Source organism: Ursus arctos, unplaced genomic scaffold, assembly GCF_023065955.2.
Source record: "Ursus arctos isolate Adak ecotype North America unplaced genomic scaffold, UrsArc2.0 scaffold_13, whole genome shotgun sequence".
Taxonomy (NCBI): Eukaryota; Metazoa; Chordata; class Mammalia; order Carnivora; family Ursidae; genus Ursus; species Ursus arctos.
In genome coordinates this window covers 15,515,935-15,533,208 of record NW_026622797.1, presented here as the reverse complement: position 1 = coordinate 15,533,208, position 17,274 = coordinate 15,515,935, and the positions used below count along the sequence as shown (strand labels likewise).

At 44.5% G+C, this 17,274-nt stretch overlaps 1 protein-coding gene across 3 annotated transcripts in view; it reads left to right on the top strand.

Moving 5' to 3' along the window:
• PLEKHG1 (pleckstrin homology and RhoGEF domain containing G1) overlaps positions 1 to 17,274 on the top strand; it is a 219,003-nt gene that overhangs the window by 77,198 nt on the left and 124,531 nt on the right. The window contains exon 1 of one of the 3 annotated variants that reach the window (XM_057310971.1): positions 9,069 to 13,852. The exons of the other annotated variants lie outside the window; for them this stretch is intronic. Coding sequence (XP_057166954.1) covers positions 13,735 to 13,852 — 118 coding nt within the window. The 5' untranslated portion in view covers positions 9,069 to 13,734. Of the gene's footprint in view, positions 1 to 9,068; positions 13,853 to 17,274 lie in introns of those variants that run through there. 3 annotated transcript variants of the gene reach the window in all.

Below are 17,274 nucleotides of genomic sequence, written 5' to 3'. Positions count from 1 at the left end.
GTCTGCCAGAAAGCGAGACTATTTGATGTGCAGTTCGAATGCTCTATTTTTGATTATATAATTTAGGTCTGGGAATAGAATGTTGCCATTTGTCTGCAGCCCTTATGCCATAGAAAATTAACCTTTAGCATCCTCTTTAAAAGGGCAGATCATCCTGCGTACAAGTTCCAGAAACACTTTTAAAGTAAGCTCCATTCTATTAAAAGGTCCCTTTATCTTTAAGCAAATGCACATCTGTCTGGTGCTGCATTGTTTTTAAAATGTTCTGTGTAATCCGTGACCTGTGCTGAGCTGTAGCTAACTCAGCTCCCCCTTCTAGTCAGCATTTCGGTGGAGAGCCTGGTAGACAAAGCAGATATTCTGCTGCCTCTCTGTAGCCAACGCTTGCTATCAGATGCTTAAATATATTCAAGAACACTCCTCAGGGCTTTAGACTTTCAGTTGGGCATTACAGACACCGGTAGTCGAGCAAAATGGAGGTAAGCCAAAGCCCTTAGTGGACTATTTCTTATAAACTCGGTTCTTAGGAGAAAATCTAACCCTCCCTCTCTGATGCGCACACAAAGTACTTAGACGTGAGGCATTTATTTCAGGAAATAAGATAATCCTGCCGAAGTGTGTTGTCCTAGGTCTCCATTCAACCCAGCTCCCTCATCTTTCTCTTCGCGGAGTCCGTGGGGATGCTCCTTGTGCAGAGCTGACCCTGAGGCAGAGTGAGAGCGTGAGTCATCAGAGGAAGGTTAATTGAGAGTTTGGACACCATACTTACTTAGAGAGGTGGGAACTTGTATGACCTGGTCGAGAGAAAAAGAAATTTAACAGGGGTTAAAGGAGGGTTTTATTGTTAACCCTAAAGTGACCAGAAAGTTCAGTTAGGCTGAACTTCTCATCTCTTGAGGAATTTGGATAATTGCTATTTTGCTCTAATAATCGTGACAGAACCAATGACCTCAGAGGTCAAGCTCTCTTCCCCCCCTTCCTTTCCCAGAGGCAGCTTGCCAAGGGAGGGGGGTGATAAGGTCATCTGAGAATGGTACCCAAATGAGGAGCAGAGAGCCAGCCATTTTTGTAGACCTACATTTATGACACCCAGGTTTTGATTTCACATCGTGTCATTTGCCAGGTTATACCTTGCACATTTCCTAGAAGAGGTGCACACAAAGTGGAACTGTTCCCTATTTGAAAAGGGGAGCACTAGGGGCGCCTGGGTGGCACAGTGGTTAAGCGTCTGCCTTCGGCTCAGGACGTGATCCCGGCGTTATGGGATCGAGCCCCACATCAGGCTCTTCTGCTGTGAGGCTGCTTCTTCCTCTCCCACTCCCCTTGCTTGTGTTCCCTCTCTCGCTGGCTGTCTCTATCTCTGTCAAATAAATAAAATCTTTAAAAAAAAAAAAACCCATTAAAAAAAAAAAAAAGAAAAGTGGAGCACTAAACTCAAAACTTTCATAGCAACTGATGAAGGGGCCTCACTGAGAAATGTTCAGCAATCGCGAGCGCCATTTTGGGAGCTGACTGGGTACCAGCAGACAGTGTGCGGTAAGTGCTTCATGTGCACTTTGTCATTTCTCCTGTACCGCCCTGTGAGAGCAGCTCCTGCCCGGTCTTCTGTGCTCATTCCTGTCCCCTTCAGTGCACTCTCCGTGACGTGATGTAGGAACTTGCCTAAGGTCACACTGCTTAGTGCTAAGTGGCAGAGGCAGGATTCGAACCCACATCTGTTGGAGACCAAAGTGCATGCCTTTGACCCCTTGAGCTGTCTGTCTCAGGAGTGTTTTCTCACGTACTCATATGTTCTTGCTGTTTTTCCAGGTTCTTCTGCCATGCTTTCCAGGTCAGGGTGAGGGGTTGAGAGTACGGAGGTCCTACCCCTACAATCTTGTCTTTCAGTTGTTCAGATTTCCAATGTATTTGGAGATCTTGAGTCTTTTACCCCCTTCCTAAGATAGTTTTATATTGGCCTCTTATCTTTAATAGTAAAACTTATTTTTCTTAGTGGAAGAATAATTATGAGGATTACTTAAATCTAAGATGATAAGATTAAATAGCACAAATGGATCTATATTTCTTACAGATATCATGATAAAATATTTATAAACTATAGATGAATCAAGTAAAAAACTAGTAAAGATAAAGTTACGTACCACAAGATATAATATAAAAGAAAAAATATCCAAGATCCAGCCCACGTACCACCAAATATATAACTCAACAGACTCCCAATAATTAAGGAACAGTGGACTTCGATAGCAGTTTCAGCTACAAAGGAGAAATTTGGTTGAAGGGAAAAAAATCAAAAAGGGAAAGATGCACAAATGTATTTATATAACATTTTAAAACCTTCTAAATCTAGACAGAATAAAAGCAAAAAATGGGGAAATGATCATAGCAAAAAGTAAAGACTTGATAACACACACAGGCGAATTTATATAACGTGAGCTATCAGATTCTAACCGCATGAGTGGCCCAAGGATACAAACAGCCGTTTCACCCAAAAGAAAACAAACAGGAAACCAAATCTGAAGACGCATCCAACTTCAGTCAGTTTTTAAAACGAAAACATTTTACACCAACCGAATGAAGGAGTGTCAAGGGCCAGAGCTGGAAAGGCTGTGGGGCAAACGGGTATCCTCACGCGTTATTGTTGACAGTGTAAATCGATTCAGTTTTTCTGGAGGAAACCTGGCAGCACACAGTAAGAATTATTAAAGCCTTCCCTCCGTAAGCCTGCAGTGCTCTTTCTGGGAATTGAACCTGAGGATATCACGAGACAAGCATTTCTTGAGCAACGGCAGTGTTAGAAGGTGTGAGAAGTGGGGATGAAGGAGATAGCTGATCTGAAGGAGTAACTAATGCAATTCAAAGGCTCTAAAAAAGTACATATTCAAAAATGCTTTCAAAGGATTAGCTGTAATGGAGAAGAAAATACTAGAGTAGCCTAAATGTCTAAAAACGGACAACTCACTGTCTACCTGAACCACCGCCCCACAACCCAAACTCCTCTGCCCTTGTGCGCGTACCCCGGTGCCAGCCCCGGAGTGTCTACACCACGGGCCTCAGCCCTCCCCCTGACCCCTCCCCCTCCTTCACACCCACCCCAATCTAACCAGCCGCAAGCCACAGGCATCCCCACTCCAGGCCACCCGCTGACCTCCACCTCCAGAGAGACAAGCCTTCGTACTTCCTCATCTGTTCTCCAACTTCATCGAGAGTCTTCTTCGAGAAACACGGATCTGATTGTGGTATACCTCAATTGAAAACCTTTCAGAACCTTCCCATTGCTTTAGGAGAAAGTCAGACTCTTTGTTAAGATATATAAAGCCCTTCGTGGCCTGGTTCCTGCTTACCTCTGTTGTCCTCCTCTTGTCGCTCACTCTTCGGCCTTACAACTCCTGCACGCACGCACGCACGCACGCACCCCACAGTTCCTACTTACTGTGTTGTTTGGAGTTCTCCCAAAGAGGCACCACGGGTCTTTGCACATGCCATTCCCTATACCTGCTCCTCACCTCTGCCTGTGACTCCGGGCTGGCTGACTCCTGTTTATTTCTACGTGTTCTTCTGGGCTCAATTGATATAGGATCCGTCAGGGAACATCTTCACGACATACACAGACATAAGACCAGGTTATGGGGGAGACCTACCTGTGTTCACCACAACACCTGATTTATGCCCCTCATGTAAAAGATTCTTAATTGGGAAAGAAATTCTAAATTCTGATGTCTGAATGGCCTGTTTTTTATTTAACTGTATATTGGGACAAAATATATCAGCCTGTTTAATCCCCAATACGGTGTAACATTATCTTTCAGGGTTTTTTTCTTAAGATTTTATTTATTTATTTATTTGAGAGAGAGAGAGCACGAGTGGAGGAAGGCCAAAGGGAGAAGCAGACTCCCCACTGAGCAGGGAGCCCAATATGGGGCTCAATCCCAGGACCCTGAGATCATGACCTGAGCCCAAGGCAGACGCTTAACCGACTGAGCCACCCAGATGCCTCTGTCTTTTACTTGTTATGGGTAGTAGTTCCAACCATTTAAAACTGTGCATAGGAACTGTATTCCTCTGCTCACCTTGCTGTCTGCAGAAGCAAGAACAGATTTCTGGGCTGCAGATTTGGGAACCTTCAATGACCATAGCAGAACAGGAAGGAGAGGAGGAACATACTTCCAGTGGCATCGAGGGGGAGGTTTAGACCATGGGGAAGTAAAAGAGAGCCTACTACCTGGAATTGACCAGGGTAAAGGTACTCTGATCTGGGATTGCCCAAATTCTGTTTGCTAGAAAATCCAATTAGCCAACTGTTTGTTAATTAAAATGTCTAATGTCAAATGTTTTTAGCAAGAGTAAAGAGGGGAGCCTTATAAGGTCTTTTCAGTGTATTACCTTGTCTTTAATGTAAATGGTATTTATGACCCCTTAAATGTTGGTATGATTGATATCTGATATTTAAACACAAAATGCAACCAATAAGGTAAATATGTTTCTTCACTTTTTCTAGTCAAATGTTTCAGAACTGTTCCAAATGAACACCTAAATTCAGCAGTGTCTGAAGAAGTTTTAATAATTCTATAAAGTAAGCATGGAGAGATTTCACTCCTAGTGCCATTATTAACACCCCATATAGAAACAAGAATTATTTCCTAACAGAAGTAATCCATGTTAACTTCAGATGCCTTAGTAAAAAGAAGTTTTGATATTAGGTTCAGCCCAAGTTACCCATCTTGACCCAATCTAATTGATATAAGTGGTAGGAATTAATTTTGTGCAGACAGGGATCAAGACTAATCCCAGTCAATCAGCACCTTATAATTAATCTACCTACTCTTTTTATAAGAGAGAGAGAAATGTTGGCACAGTCTCTGGTTTAAGGTTCTGCACCAATCTAATATAGAGGCCAAACATTTTACGGGGTTCAGATTTCAGGGTGGAATCACAAATGACAAAGGTTTTGTGAGAACAGATGGTTATTTTCAACCACCAAATGTTGAGGTTTTCTTGGGACTCTGTTCTCACCATCCATGAGTGAATGAATGAGGATGTGAATTAAAGATAAAACATGTCTAGGTGCCTTTTAAGTAGGGTTAGAAAGCCTGGGTTTTATCAACTGGGCTAGCATTGATATTGTAGTTTTTAAAGCCTGAAATCTCTAGATACTAAGTAATTATAAAATGGAGTTCAGTCTAAACCTGTCGCTTTTCCCCTCCACCTGCTCACGTGCTCTTTCTCTCTTTCTCTCTCTCTCAAATAAATAAGTAAATATTTTAAAACAAATAAATAAATAAAGGGCGCCTGGGTAGCTCAGTGGGTTAAGCGTCCAACTCTTGATTTCAGCTCAGGTCATGATCTCAGGGTCCTGGGATTGAGCCCCGTGTTGGGCTCCACGCTCAGCACAAAGTCTGCTTGAGATTTTCTTTCTCCCTCTGCCCCTTCCCCGCAAATAAATAAATCTTTTAACCTGTCACTTTTTATGTCTGAGAATATAGATAAATCCCTGAAAAAATAAAAGGGAAAAATATTAATAAATGATTTTTCTACAAAATCAATATGTTAAACAAATTCTTAGTAAACTGTAGTTGTAAGTGAGGGTCCCACACTACTGTAGGGTACAGCCTTCCTTACTTCAATGTAGACCGCAAAGCAGCATGCCCTGGAAATGCACAGGTCTGCTTACACACTGTTGTGGTTTTTTTAATAAATATAGCACAGTCCTGTAAATGTATTTTCCCCTCCTTGCGACTTTCTTAATACCATTTTCTTTTCTCTAGCTTTATTGTAAGAATACAGTATGTAATGCATATAACATATGTACTTAATCGACTGTTTACGTTATCAGTAAAGCTTCCCATCGACACTTAGCTATTAGTAAAGTTTTGGGGAGTCAGAATTTACACATGGATTTTCTACTATGGGAGGAAGAGGGGGTACCCCTAACCTCCATGTCATTCAGGGGTCAACTGTAAATGTGAAAAATCATTTTTGCAGTTTTTATTAAGAGTTAGACATGAGAAGGCTCTGCAACCTTAATTTTCTTAGTTGTTATGTTGTTCATAGAATGCAAGTTCAACGGGTTTTTTTTTTTAATATGTTTAACCTCGGTTTTAATCTTATAATGAATACTAAGCTGCAAAGAGGTATTTAGTCATTTGTTAAATTTCTGGAGCTTTATGGCTATGGACAGCAATACAGATAGGATTTCTAGGGGCCCAGGAGATGGGAATCTTAATTCTGAATAGGAGCCAAATAGAGACAGCCCACTTTGCACCACAGTGCTCTTTGAAGAATTAATAAAATAAGGTAGGTATCATAAAGTAGATCATGTTTTCCCACGGGAATGATTTTATAATTATGGGCTGCTTTCTTGAACAGAACTTAGTTTCTAATTATAACAATAGCATGTTTTTTTAAAATTACAACAGCTGTGATAGAAATATCATGCACACTAATTACACCAATGCCCCAGCACACTATAGTAGTTCATTCATTCATTCAAGAAGTACTCATTGAGTATGTACTATGTGCCAAGCGCTATTCTGGGGTTTTGGTGTGAGCAAAAACACATGACCCTCCCCCCCACCCACATCAGTATGACAGAGTGGACTCGTAGGTGACATGACTCTAACCCAAGCATTCACTGCAAATTACAAATGCTAGAATGGAAACGCACAGCCACTGACTTGGGAGGTGGCAGCTGGACCGAGACGTAGCTGCTGCGAAATGTCATCCATCGCAGGAAAGCAATGTGTTGGGACCCTGACTCCCTAGAGGAGCTCAGACACATGCGATGATGAGTCTGGAGCCATTCAGGAGAGAATCCAGTAGGTTAGCAAGGAGGCTGGGCCCAGGACCTGCCAGGTGTTGGGAACCTGAAAGATTTAATCATTGTCCCCGATGAAGTGAGAAGAGTTTTCAGGGCATGAAGTAAGGATGGGGTGACATCACATCTGCAGTTTGCGAAGCTTGTGGGTGATGGTCCTGTGCCCTCCAGGAGAAGGTTTCAGAGAATATTACACTTGTACAGGTGAAAGACGACCAGGACAGAGATGGGGAGAAGTAAGTGACATTTGGGAGTGAGCTAAAAAGTAAAAACAAACAAACTGAAAGGCTGGTGGGGGTCACGATTTCAATATCTGGAGCAAAATGGTGGAAAGGATGGCTCCACTTTCTGGCTGGTGTAGCCACATAAGTGGGGTGGCATTCCCTGGAAGAGGACCAGATTTGGGAGGCAGATGGCATTTCATTTTGGGTATCTGACATTTCGGCTTCTCATGAATTCTCAGATATCAGTCACTTGCCTGTGCTGGTCTGGTGCTCGGATTTTGGGCCACAGACAAAGATGAGTCATTGGTGACCCTGCAAAGGAGACTGAAAGGGAATGTCGATACAGGGAGGAGGAAAACCAGGATAATAAGGACCATGATCCCCAAGGGAAGACAGTGCTTCAAGAAGAAAGGAGGGGCATACGTGTCAGGCACTGCCAGAAATTACGTGAGAAAGAAACTGATAAATACCATCTGGATTAAGCAACAGAGCTGCTCTGATGGTTGGGAACTAGGTTGGAATGAGTTGGGAAAGAGATGAAGAGGTGAGTGCAGATAACCTTGTGTGACTTTTACCCTTGGAGAGAAGAGAGCTGCCCCCCAAGGAGCTGGACACTGAAGAGTCAAGGGAAGGCTTCGTACATGGGCAAGTTGGACCACATTTTCCTGTCACTAGGGCGGATAGAGAAGAGATGCCTTCGCAGCTAATAAATGTTTCGAGACTGCAAGACATGCTTGTGTATGTGAGAATCCGAATTGTATATGAATTGACAGATAAGTTTTTCCAGGGATTGATTCATATTCACAGACACCACCCATGCTGATATTTTCCCCATCTGTGAGCGCTACCACACTGAGGTCCGTAAATACAGCCTTTGGGAGTTAGTGTAGTGTGGGCTGAATTTTGTACAGCGTCCAGTTTGGAACAATTCAGCCTGGGTTGTGGATATTACTTCAAGAGAAGAAATGACCCTAGAGCATCGTCTTTTTCTTCTCATTTTCTTTTTTTTTTTTAACTTTACAATTTCTTCCATGTTCTCCATGTTGAGAACTAAGCAAACACCCATGACTTGAAGCCCTCCAAATTTAGAAAACCAGTTTTTATTTCCCATCCCCTGGAGCAGTTAGTTATCTTCCCAACATGCAGTACTTTGATCCAAAGACCCTGGCCAACTCCAGAGCGGAGTCTCAGTGGTATGTGAGTGAGATAACCAGTTGATCTAGAACCAACTTAAGGCCTGTAGGGTGGGAAGACTCTCGGACCTGTGCATGAGCCACCCAGATCCAAATTTTGCCCCCCCCTTGGCCTTGAATACAGAATGGAATTTGGGGCAGCTGATCTAGTGCAGCCCGCTGGGCCTGGCAGTAAGCACTCGAGGCTACACCCGACTCGGCAGTGTGTGTAGAACTGGCTGCCTTGTAATACCATTCCACCCTTGACGTCTAAAAAGCTTATAAACACAAGGACACTCCTTTTCCTATTGTTGATTCTTTGCCTCAATACACCTGCTTCAGAAACCTGCACCTTTGAAGGGCAAGGGCAAGCAGTGGTAGCCTGCCTCCTAAAGGCTAAGCCGGCACTTGCTGGGGCCACCTAGCCATCTGCTTGGGGGAGTGAGGCCTGAGCCCTGCTTGCGAGGGGCTGCTGCCTGCAGGCCTGACTGTCTATTTATTTCATCGCAGTATAGTTGACGCACCATGTTACATTGGTTTCAGGTGTACAACATAGTGATTTGACTGCTTGACACATATGCTGTGCTCACCACAAGTGTGGCTACCCTCTGTCACCAGACGACACTATGACATTATCATTGACTATAGTCCCGGTGCTGTAGGTGTCATCCCCGTGACTTATTCCGTAACTGGAAACCTGGACCTCCCTCTCCCTCCAGCCATTGTGCCCACCCCCTCACCTCCTGCCCCCACTCTGTTCTCTGTCTGTAGGGCCTGTTTCTACTTCTTTTGTTTATTTATTCATTTGGGGTCATTTTTTGTTTTGTTTTTTGTTTTTAGATTGTACATAAAGTGAAATCACATGGTATTTGTCTTTGTCTGACTTATGTCACTTAGCATAATACCCTCTGGGTCCATCCGTGTTGCCACAGATGGCAAGATCTCATTCTTTTTTGTGGCTGAGTCGTATATATACTACCCATTGTATATATACTACATCTCCTATATCCATTCATCCGTTCATGGACAGCCCTGATACTCTAGATAGGGCCACGCACCTGTGGGCAAAGTCATCTTAAGCTGACTCAGCTGCCAAAGTAAAAACTGCACACGGTATAAGGCATAACGCTGGCCACCACGTTACAAAAATAGCCAACTGCGGGACCCTAAAAGCTAACCGTGGCGTAAAACAATTCACTGTAAGTTGCCACACAAACACCAGTGGCCCGCGCTTAGGATATTGGGAGACAGGGCAATAAAGATGCTGTCCTCCCACCCATGTTCTGAACCAATTTGAAAATTTAAAACAAAGGAGTAAGGCGGAGAGAGGCTACACCATCACCTTGATTACCGATAAAGTGGACATTGGAGATTGTGCCTTCCGTTGGTTGGCAGGTGGGCATCCCCGTACTAAACCCAGCATCAGAAGCTCTCCCAGCAGCAGGGTGAACGGGGCAGCCTTCCCCTCACAGGAGCGGATTTGGCTTCTGTCACACTTACGACATCAAGAAGTACAGCAAAATGTGTGCTACTTGTGGGCAGTTCTCTGCCGAAAGAGCCAGAGTGGGGCCAGATTATGCGTGCCCAGTTTTCCCTTCTACCCTTGTCGATCAAATTTCGGATTTCTGCCCCAAAGAGAAGTCCGAGTGTGGGGTCAAAGAGACTAGAAGCTCCTGGAACCCCACCCAGATGGACAAGAACAATGAGCTAGGAAGAAATTCCCCACGTACGGCCCCGCCCTCAGCCCCAACAGCTCCTTCCTGACATAATAATAGGAGAGCAGATATTCACTGACCAATAGAAGTCCTACTTAATTCTGATGGCTTCGTGCACCTTTTAACAGTTGACAGCCATCTTACAGCCTGACCTGCTCTTCTAGAGTCTGCATTTGCTAAGTGCCCTCTGTGCACCCTGAACTGTGATAGGCCCGAAGAGATTACAAAGAAGCAAATAGCTGGATTCAGCCCTCATCCTCTGTAGTGGGGACAATATTTATGTTAATGAAATTTCGGGACTACTTGGTAACTCATAGTCACCAGAGGAAATTAGAGGCGAACGTCTATGAACTAAAGAACCATACTGGCCTTCAAAGAGCCTTCAGCAGGATTCTGGTTTTCGAGGACCCTTCTAGAACGCAGAGGCGATCTGAAGAAAAAGTGTGTTTCCTTCCTCAGTGTGTCCTTTTTCATGAAGAAGGAGAGGGTATGTCATAAAAGACTAATTTGGAGGAAAATGACCTCATGGGCTCGCAATTAAGCTGTTTCCCTTTGCATCTTGGTGGAAGAACTCCATCGGCACACGGCAGGTCTGTTTAAGGAAGTATATGTGTATGAATTAGGAAGGGTGGGGTTGACCTACACAGGCAGGACATTACTCTCCTTCCTCTTCCTGACCACGTTTCCCACAGTAGTCATGGTCATTGCTCAACTTCCTGTTGGGGAAAACCTTGGCTATGGAGCGTCCACCTGCTCCAATGGGCAAACTAAGGACGGCTAAGTGTTCGCTGCTGCTGGGAAACCTGAGTTTTGAGCTTGCCTACAGACCCCTTTTCCGTAGTATTTGAAGCAAAGATGGAGCCCTTCTGCATGAGGCAGAAGGGACCGGAAATGGCAGCCTTGACAAACCATCACCGCCTGGAGTAAAACATGGCAGCCTGAAATGTGGGGATTCGGAGGGGCCTGGGGCACAGACAAAACAAGGGGATGTCCTAAGGTGGCGCCTGCGGCCAGGTTAGCGTTGGCAGAAGTGGCGAGCAAGAGGTGGATGGGAGGACGGGGGCATTGGGCCGTTGGCTGTGGGGAACACCTCTGGGCCCCTGGCCACAGGGCTGATGCTCTTCATCCAGCAAACCGTGTGCTGGCTGCAACACTGCGCTGGGCACCACGATTAGTAAAGTCGTGGCCCCTGGCTTCCAGAAGCCCACAGTCTGGTCAGTTGGTTTCGTACCCTCCTCAGCTGGATTCCAGGTTGGTAAGGGAAGAAAGTGTGTTGGGTGGGGGGGCCTAGAGGAAACACAGCTCCCAGCACTGTCTTAGACCTAGTGGGCAAGCCCTGGGAATCTGCATTTTATGCAGAGGTACTGATGCTCGGTGAGGTTTGGGGGTAGTCGGCTGCATGGACAGAGTAAGTAGAGTGTGGCAGGTGCTGTGCTCATGGGCCCTGGGAACCTTGAGAGCACGAAGAAGGCAGAGCTATGGGGACGGTTCAGGTGTGAGGCTCAGGGAATTTTATTCGAACAGTTGGTTCCATTTACCTACTTTTTTGCCTTTATATCACCTCCGGTGGCTGGTAACAGCAGCTGTGCTGTTCTCACTGTCTGAATTTCAGCATCTCACTGTGCTTCAGGCTCTGGCCATCCATCCTGTGCCTCTCATCTTCCTTGGACTTCTGATTCGCCCACCAGGGACCGATGACTGTTGTTTATGGGGATCTCAGATACAGGGCAGCAGTAATGATCGAAGCCTCCAAGGAGAGGTCCATTTGGAGAATGTTAGTTCTTTGTCGTCTTCACAGCAGATCTTTTGCTTTTTCAGCATCGCTGTGTTCTCTCTGCCACCCCACCCCAAGGACAGGGCCAAGGTGGCTTCTGCTTGTCCTGATAGAGCCTCCCCTGGTATCCCTCCTATGCCTCATCCCCAGCCCACTCAGCCTCCCGCAGCCAGACACAGAGTTCCTAAACAAAATGACTCAAGGTCAGCGCCCATGCTGTGCTCCCACCTCCTGGTCCTGTCCCCTGATAGGGGGCCCTGGACCATCCCGCAGATTCCTGCTTCATCCCCCGCCTCCAAGCCAAAATCAGACCCCAGGCTTGAGCACCTGGTTCCCCTGCTGTCCTTCCTGGATGCCGCTCTACGCCCACAGGCAGTATCCCCTGCAAAGGCATTTTCAGCCCGTCCTTGTGACATTGGAGGTCATGGGAACTAAAAGACTTGAAGGCCTCTTTGGCCTTTTCCCTACAGGGCAAGTAGCATCACACCCTGAGCAGCTCTCTGCTGACCCCGTCAGAGCCCAGCTCAGCCCTCTGTGGCAGAAGGCGTGCTCCAAGGCAGAGGGAGTCCCCACTCTGGGGTGCACCACGAGGAGAAATAGGACCCATAGCTCTCATCAAGTGCTGCCCCCTGTAATCACACACTGTGCCCCAGCTTCCTGGCTGAACCCCACCTTGAGGTTGGGATGAGGCGGGACGAGGGCCAACAGCTTCCTACTCTCATACCATTTCAAGTCCCTATCCCCCATTTCTATCTTCCCTCCATCTGCAGTGATACTAAAGTTTTTTCTAAATTTGGGAAATGTCAAAATAATGAGCAAATGAGGGAAATTTCAACTAAATGAATATGTAAAGTGTGTATCCTCAAAACTGCTGCTTTTTAGTAAACTGTAGGCATTTTTTTTATTGTGAAGAATATGGAGGGATTTGGGGGATTTGCCTTTTGCAAAAAACAGTCTACATCTTGTTAAATAAAGTGAAAGTGGGAAGGGAGAAAAAAAAGTGAAGTCAGGCGTGGACATGGATCGTGGGCATGAGCCACAGAAGTCATAAGACAGTGAATACTATCAAAGCCTCTTAGGCTAGCTACAATTAATTCAATTTTAGAACCACCCAGGGTGAATAAACATACTGTCCAGAGACACTCAAGGGATTCTAGAACTTTCTGCTATTTGCCCCTCCCACAACTTTAATGCAATCCTTGCTCTCCTACTAATGTGCACCTGGCATCTTGACCAGTAGGGGGCATAAGTGAGCAATGTACTAAATGAGCAGTGCTCAGGTCCCACCTCCTGGGTAGGAGGCAGCTCCAGCCAGCTCACCAGGAGAGAGAGAAGAATGAAGCCATTGGAATCAATTCATTTTTAAAAAGCCTTTGAGAGTTTACATGATTGTGAATTTTTATTAAATTCCCTTAATCAACTTTCCTCAGCCACAAAAGCTGATACAATTCTGTGACTTGGACATTCAGAACACTAGAAATGTTTTTCATAGATTGTGAAAGAATTCTGTTGATACAGAAGAAGGGTTCTCTCTGGAAAAGCAATTGCCCCAAAGCTGTTCCAGTTCAGAAGAGAAATGGGATGGGAAAAGAGAAATAGACACATAAGTATTTGACTTCCACCTCCACCCCAACACACACATCGTCTTTTTTTAAATGTTAAAAAATGAGGTTTGTTTAAGTGAGAAGGGAGGATTTGAAAACATGTTCCCTCAAGGAAAGAAGGCACTTCTGAAGTCCTGACCGTCCCCTCCTATTCATTGGCTCTATTCATATCCCTCAGCTTTATTTTTGCATTGTCTGCTCTTCTCATCCCATCTCCCAAACTTTCCAAGGGCCTCCTGAGGGAGGGCAAACAACACAAGCCAGGGAGAACGTGGGTGGAGGACACAGGCAGTGGAACTGCCCCGACCTGTCTGCCTTGGGTGTAGCACCTCATCCTGCCCCAGATGGACATGGTTCTCCCGATGGTGGCAGCCTGACGGGGCTGTCCACCCCTCCCCGTCACCCAGAAGGGCCACAGCTGCCCGGGGAGCATGCTGTCCACAACCATGGTGGGGACCCTGATCCGGGGGTGGAGGAATCGAAGTGCCCCTCGAAGGCCTGAATCCAAACTCCTTACTCCACGGAGCCAAGATGGATCTCCAACTCAGGGTATGTTGGACACTCAGCTATGACTGGGTGATTTTTTTTTTTTAAGGGTTCAGGGAGGTGATGATGAGCTTCGAAGCTCACCCCCACTTCAGATTGAATCGACAAACCTAGAGTCTGTTTTTCTCCTCAGGTTGTTATAAATTATGGCTAGCTCACTTGTGGACAGTCTATTTCTATTTTCCTAGTCAAAGACATTGGTGCCTTCAGTGGTCACCCAGGAAAAGGACATTATTTCCATCTTATTTCCCTTCCAAAGCTTTTATTTTAAGATGTAATCCTTGTTCTGTGATATTTATATTTGACTAGTAAGACAAAAGGTGTACTGGCTTTTGGCAAATTCTAGTCTACATCATTTTATTAACTCCAGTATGGAAAATGGTAAAACTGAGTTAGCTTCTGGGCTTCCCCATCAATTATTTTTCTTTTCTGTTACTATTGTTTTGAGGCAACAGTACAGTAGAGCTAGTGACCAAATCGTTGCTCTCCTGTGAACTGAGTCCAGAATGTTACTGTGGCCTTTTCTGAAACACATTTTCATTGGAATGAAATAGTATTGAAACACCTGACCTCATTCTGTTCTGTCTAGACCTTGAACTTTTTAATGATAATTATTTATAAAGGAACTCTTTGGTCTTGCTGTTGACTGACCAAGGAGAGAAGCACAAAGCCAGCACAGGAAGCAAGCCCAGAAGTCATAATCTCCCAGGGGCTTTCTGGGCTGGCCCGCGGCCCCTCAAAGTGCTTTATCTGACCCATAGCCCTGAGAGCTGTCTGAGCAGTAAATGCAACCGTTCTTTCGTTTCAACAAATATGTATCAAAAGTCAGTATGTGCCAGGCATTTTTCTAGATACTGGCATGCTCTGATCTGTAGCTAAACTATGACTGAGTGGTACAAACACTAAATGTGGTCATTTGTTTGGCTCTGATGGGGGTTTCCAGCCATACTTTTCAGGCTGACTGTATTCAAGAATCAGGCCAAGAGATGATTTTGAAAAACGTCTGATAAGTATTCGTTGCAAGATAGAAAAATTAGTGATTGAACCAGGTATGCAAAAAATAGAAGGTTCTTCTTGTTCTAAACTGCCAAAAGGATTAGCGATTATTTGTAGAACCCAGGTATTCAGCAAGAAGTATGAGTCATAGTATTTCAAACACTGATCGCCCGGTTCTGCTCCTGGTAAATTTCTTTAACAATACTCAGAGCTGTGGGAGCTGACAAAGTAATGTGCTAACGTGAAAGGGATGGTGTGGGGTGTTTCTAACAGGTTTCTTGAGATATAATTTATGATTTTAATTCACCCAGTTAAAGGGTACAAGTCCGTAGTTTCTGATATGTTAGATTATTCATTTTTTAAGTTGTGGTAAAATATATATAACATAAAATTTGCCATTTTATCCATTTTTAAGGGCACAATTCAGTAGCATGAATTACAGTCACAATTTTATGCCACCATCACCACGTCTACTCCCCAAACTTTTTCATCACCCCAAACAGAAATCCCACAACCATTAAGCAGAAACAACTTCCCCTTGCCTCCGCCCTTGGTAACCTCTCATCGACTTTCTGTCTATAAATTTGCCTCTTCTAGATATTTCATATAAGGGCAATCATACGATATTTGTCCTTTCGTGTCTGGCTTACTTCACTTAAGCCTAATGTTTTCAAGATTCACCCCAGCACAGAGCAGAACTTCTTTCCCTTTTATGGCTGATGAGATAGTATATTTTAATTCCCTCCTAGTTTAGTCTCCCTCCCTTAAATATACCTTAACTTCTAACCTACTCATGAAGAAATCTTCGGGTGTTTTCAGCCTGATGGTATTTTTATAGTTAAGTTATTTAAAGCGTGAAGAGACTCTTAAAAAGATATTTATTTTCAGTTATTTCTTTAACGGCAGGGGCCATAGATTCATCTTTTCAAAAATCTTTTTATCTAATGCCCAGTCCAGGTCCTGGTGCAGAGTAATTATTCAACAAATTTCTCTTGAGAGGGACTGATGAGTGGTTTTTAAGGTTTTACTTTTAGGTACCGTGAAAGAGATTTTTAAATGAAAAAGAATATGTTTTTTATGTTAGTTCTTTGTTCTCTGGAGCAGTGGTAGTTTCTTTTGACATAAAATTTAATAGTTGCGATTGTTTCACATTCCATAGAATCACTAAGTATGAAGAGTAGATCTGTTATATAATATAAATATTTCACTGGGACGTGGTCAAAGTTAACTCAGGAAACCTGACAACACCTACTTTGTGCCTTTCATGAATGTTTAGTGACATTTTTTAATGAGAGGGATCCGAGTGTCCCAGCTGCAAAGCAGTGTGACCCGGGACAAGTCTTTTCAACTCATAACTGCTCTTGGCCTTGCCTACCCGGCTGTTCTTTCTCAGCGCTGAGCTCAGAAATGGAGAGGAAGTTGAGGCAGAAGCCGTTATAACTCAAGGAGCCCTTTTACACCTCCCAGGGGTGAGGAAACTGAAGGCGAAGGCAGATTTGGGTCATTTCACAGCTTTGATCTTTAAATACAGAATGTACTGTGTTGCTGCCAGGGCTGCCCCAGTAAAGTCAGGAGGTGTATTTTCTATATGGGCAGACCCCCACTCGGCATACTAACACACGCTCTGATTGTGCTTTGACTGTTTCAGAAGTTGGGAAGAACAGGAGAGGAAGGTCGAGAAGTGCAAAATGTTGTCCTTGATCCGGGCTTGAAAACTCATCAAAAGATATTTTTGCTATAGGCAATTTCCCTACCCACTTTCTCAAAACCTAATCAGGGACGAACACTTGCAAATTTTAAATTGCAACTAAGTTATTTGCTTTGTTGAATGTTTAGCACATGGGTTCTTTCAGAAATTCTGCTCTGTGTTGAAGCTCCCAGGAGCACCGAAAAGACTCGGCTAGGAAGCAGCATGCATCATTCATTCACTTTCCCTGTGGTCCTCCCTCTTTATCCAGATGGCGCGCCCAGGTAGAGCCCCATGGCTTGCTACTCTCTGAGTCCACCATGGCCCGATGTCCTACGTAGAGCAGGCACTCAATGACTGTTTGATAACCAGTGACTCCAGAACCACGAAATGCAAGATGTTATAAAGCAAGGAGCCTGGTTTGCTTATATGGCCCCTGGAATCTATCTTGATGCTTTGAAAGTCATACCAGGTACTTAAGTTATTAGTGCTTTTTACATTTCAAAGGCATATAGACTACCACTGGCCTAAATATAAAATAATAATTTCTGTCTGTAGAGCTATACACCCTATAGTCGAAAAGAAAGCCCTTCCTTCCTCATTTCTCAGTGACAGCCTGTAATCATCTTTGAGTAATTTTTAAGATTCTTTCTTAACCACCATTCCCTTCATTATGTCGGCCGGGACCAGCTTCTCCTTGTATCAGTGGAATGATTCTCATTCCTTCCCAAGCCCAACCACC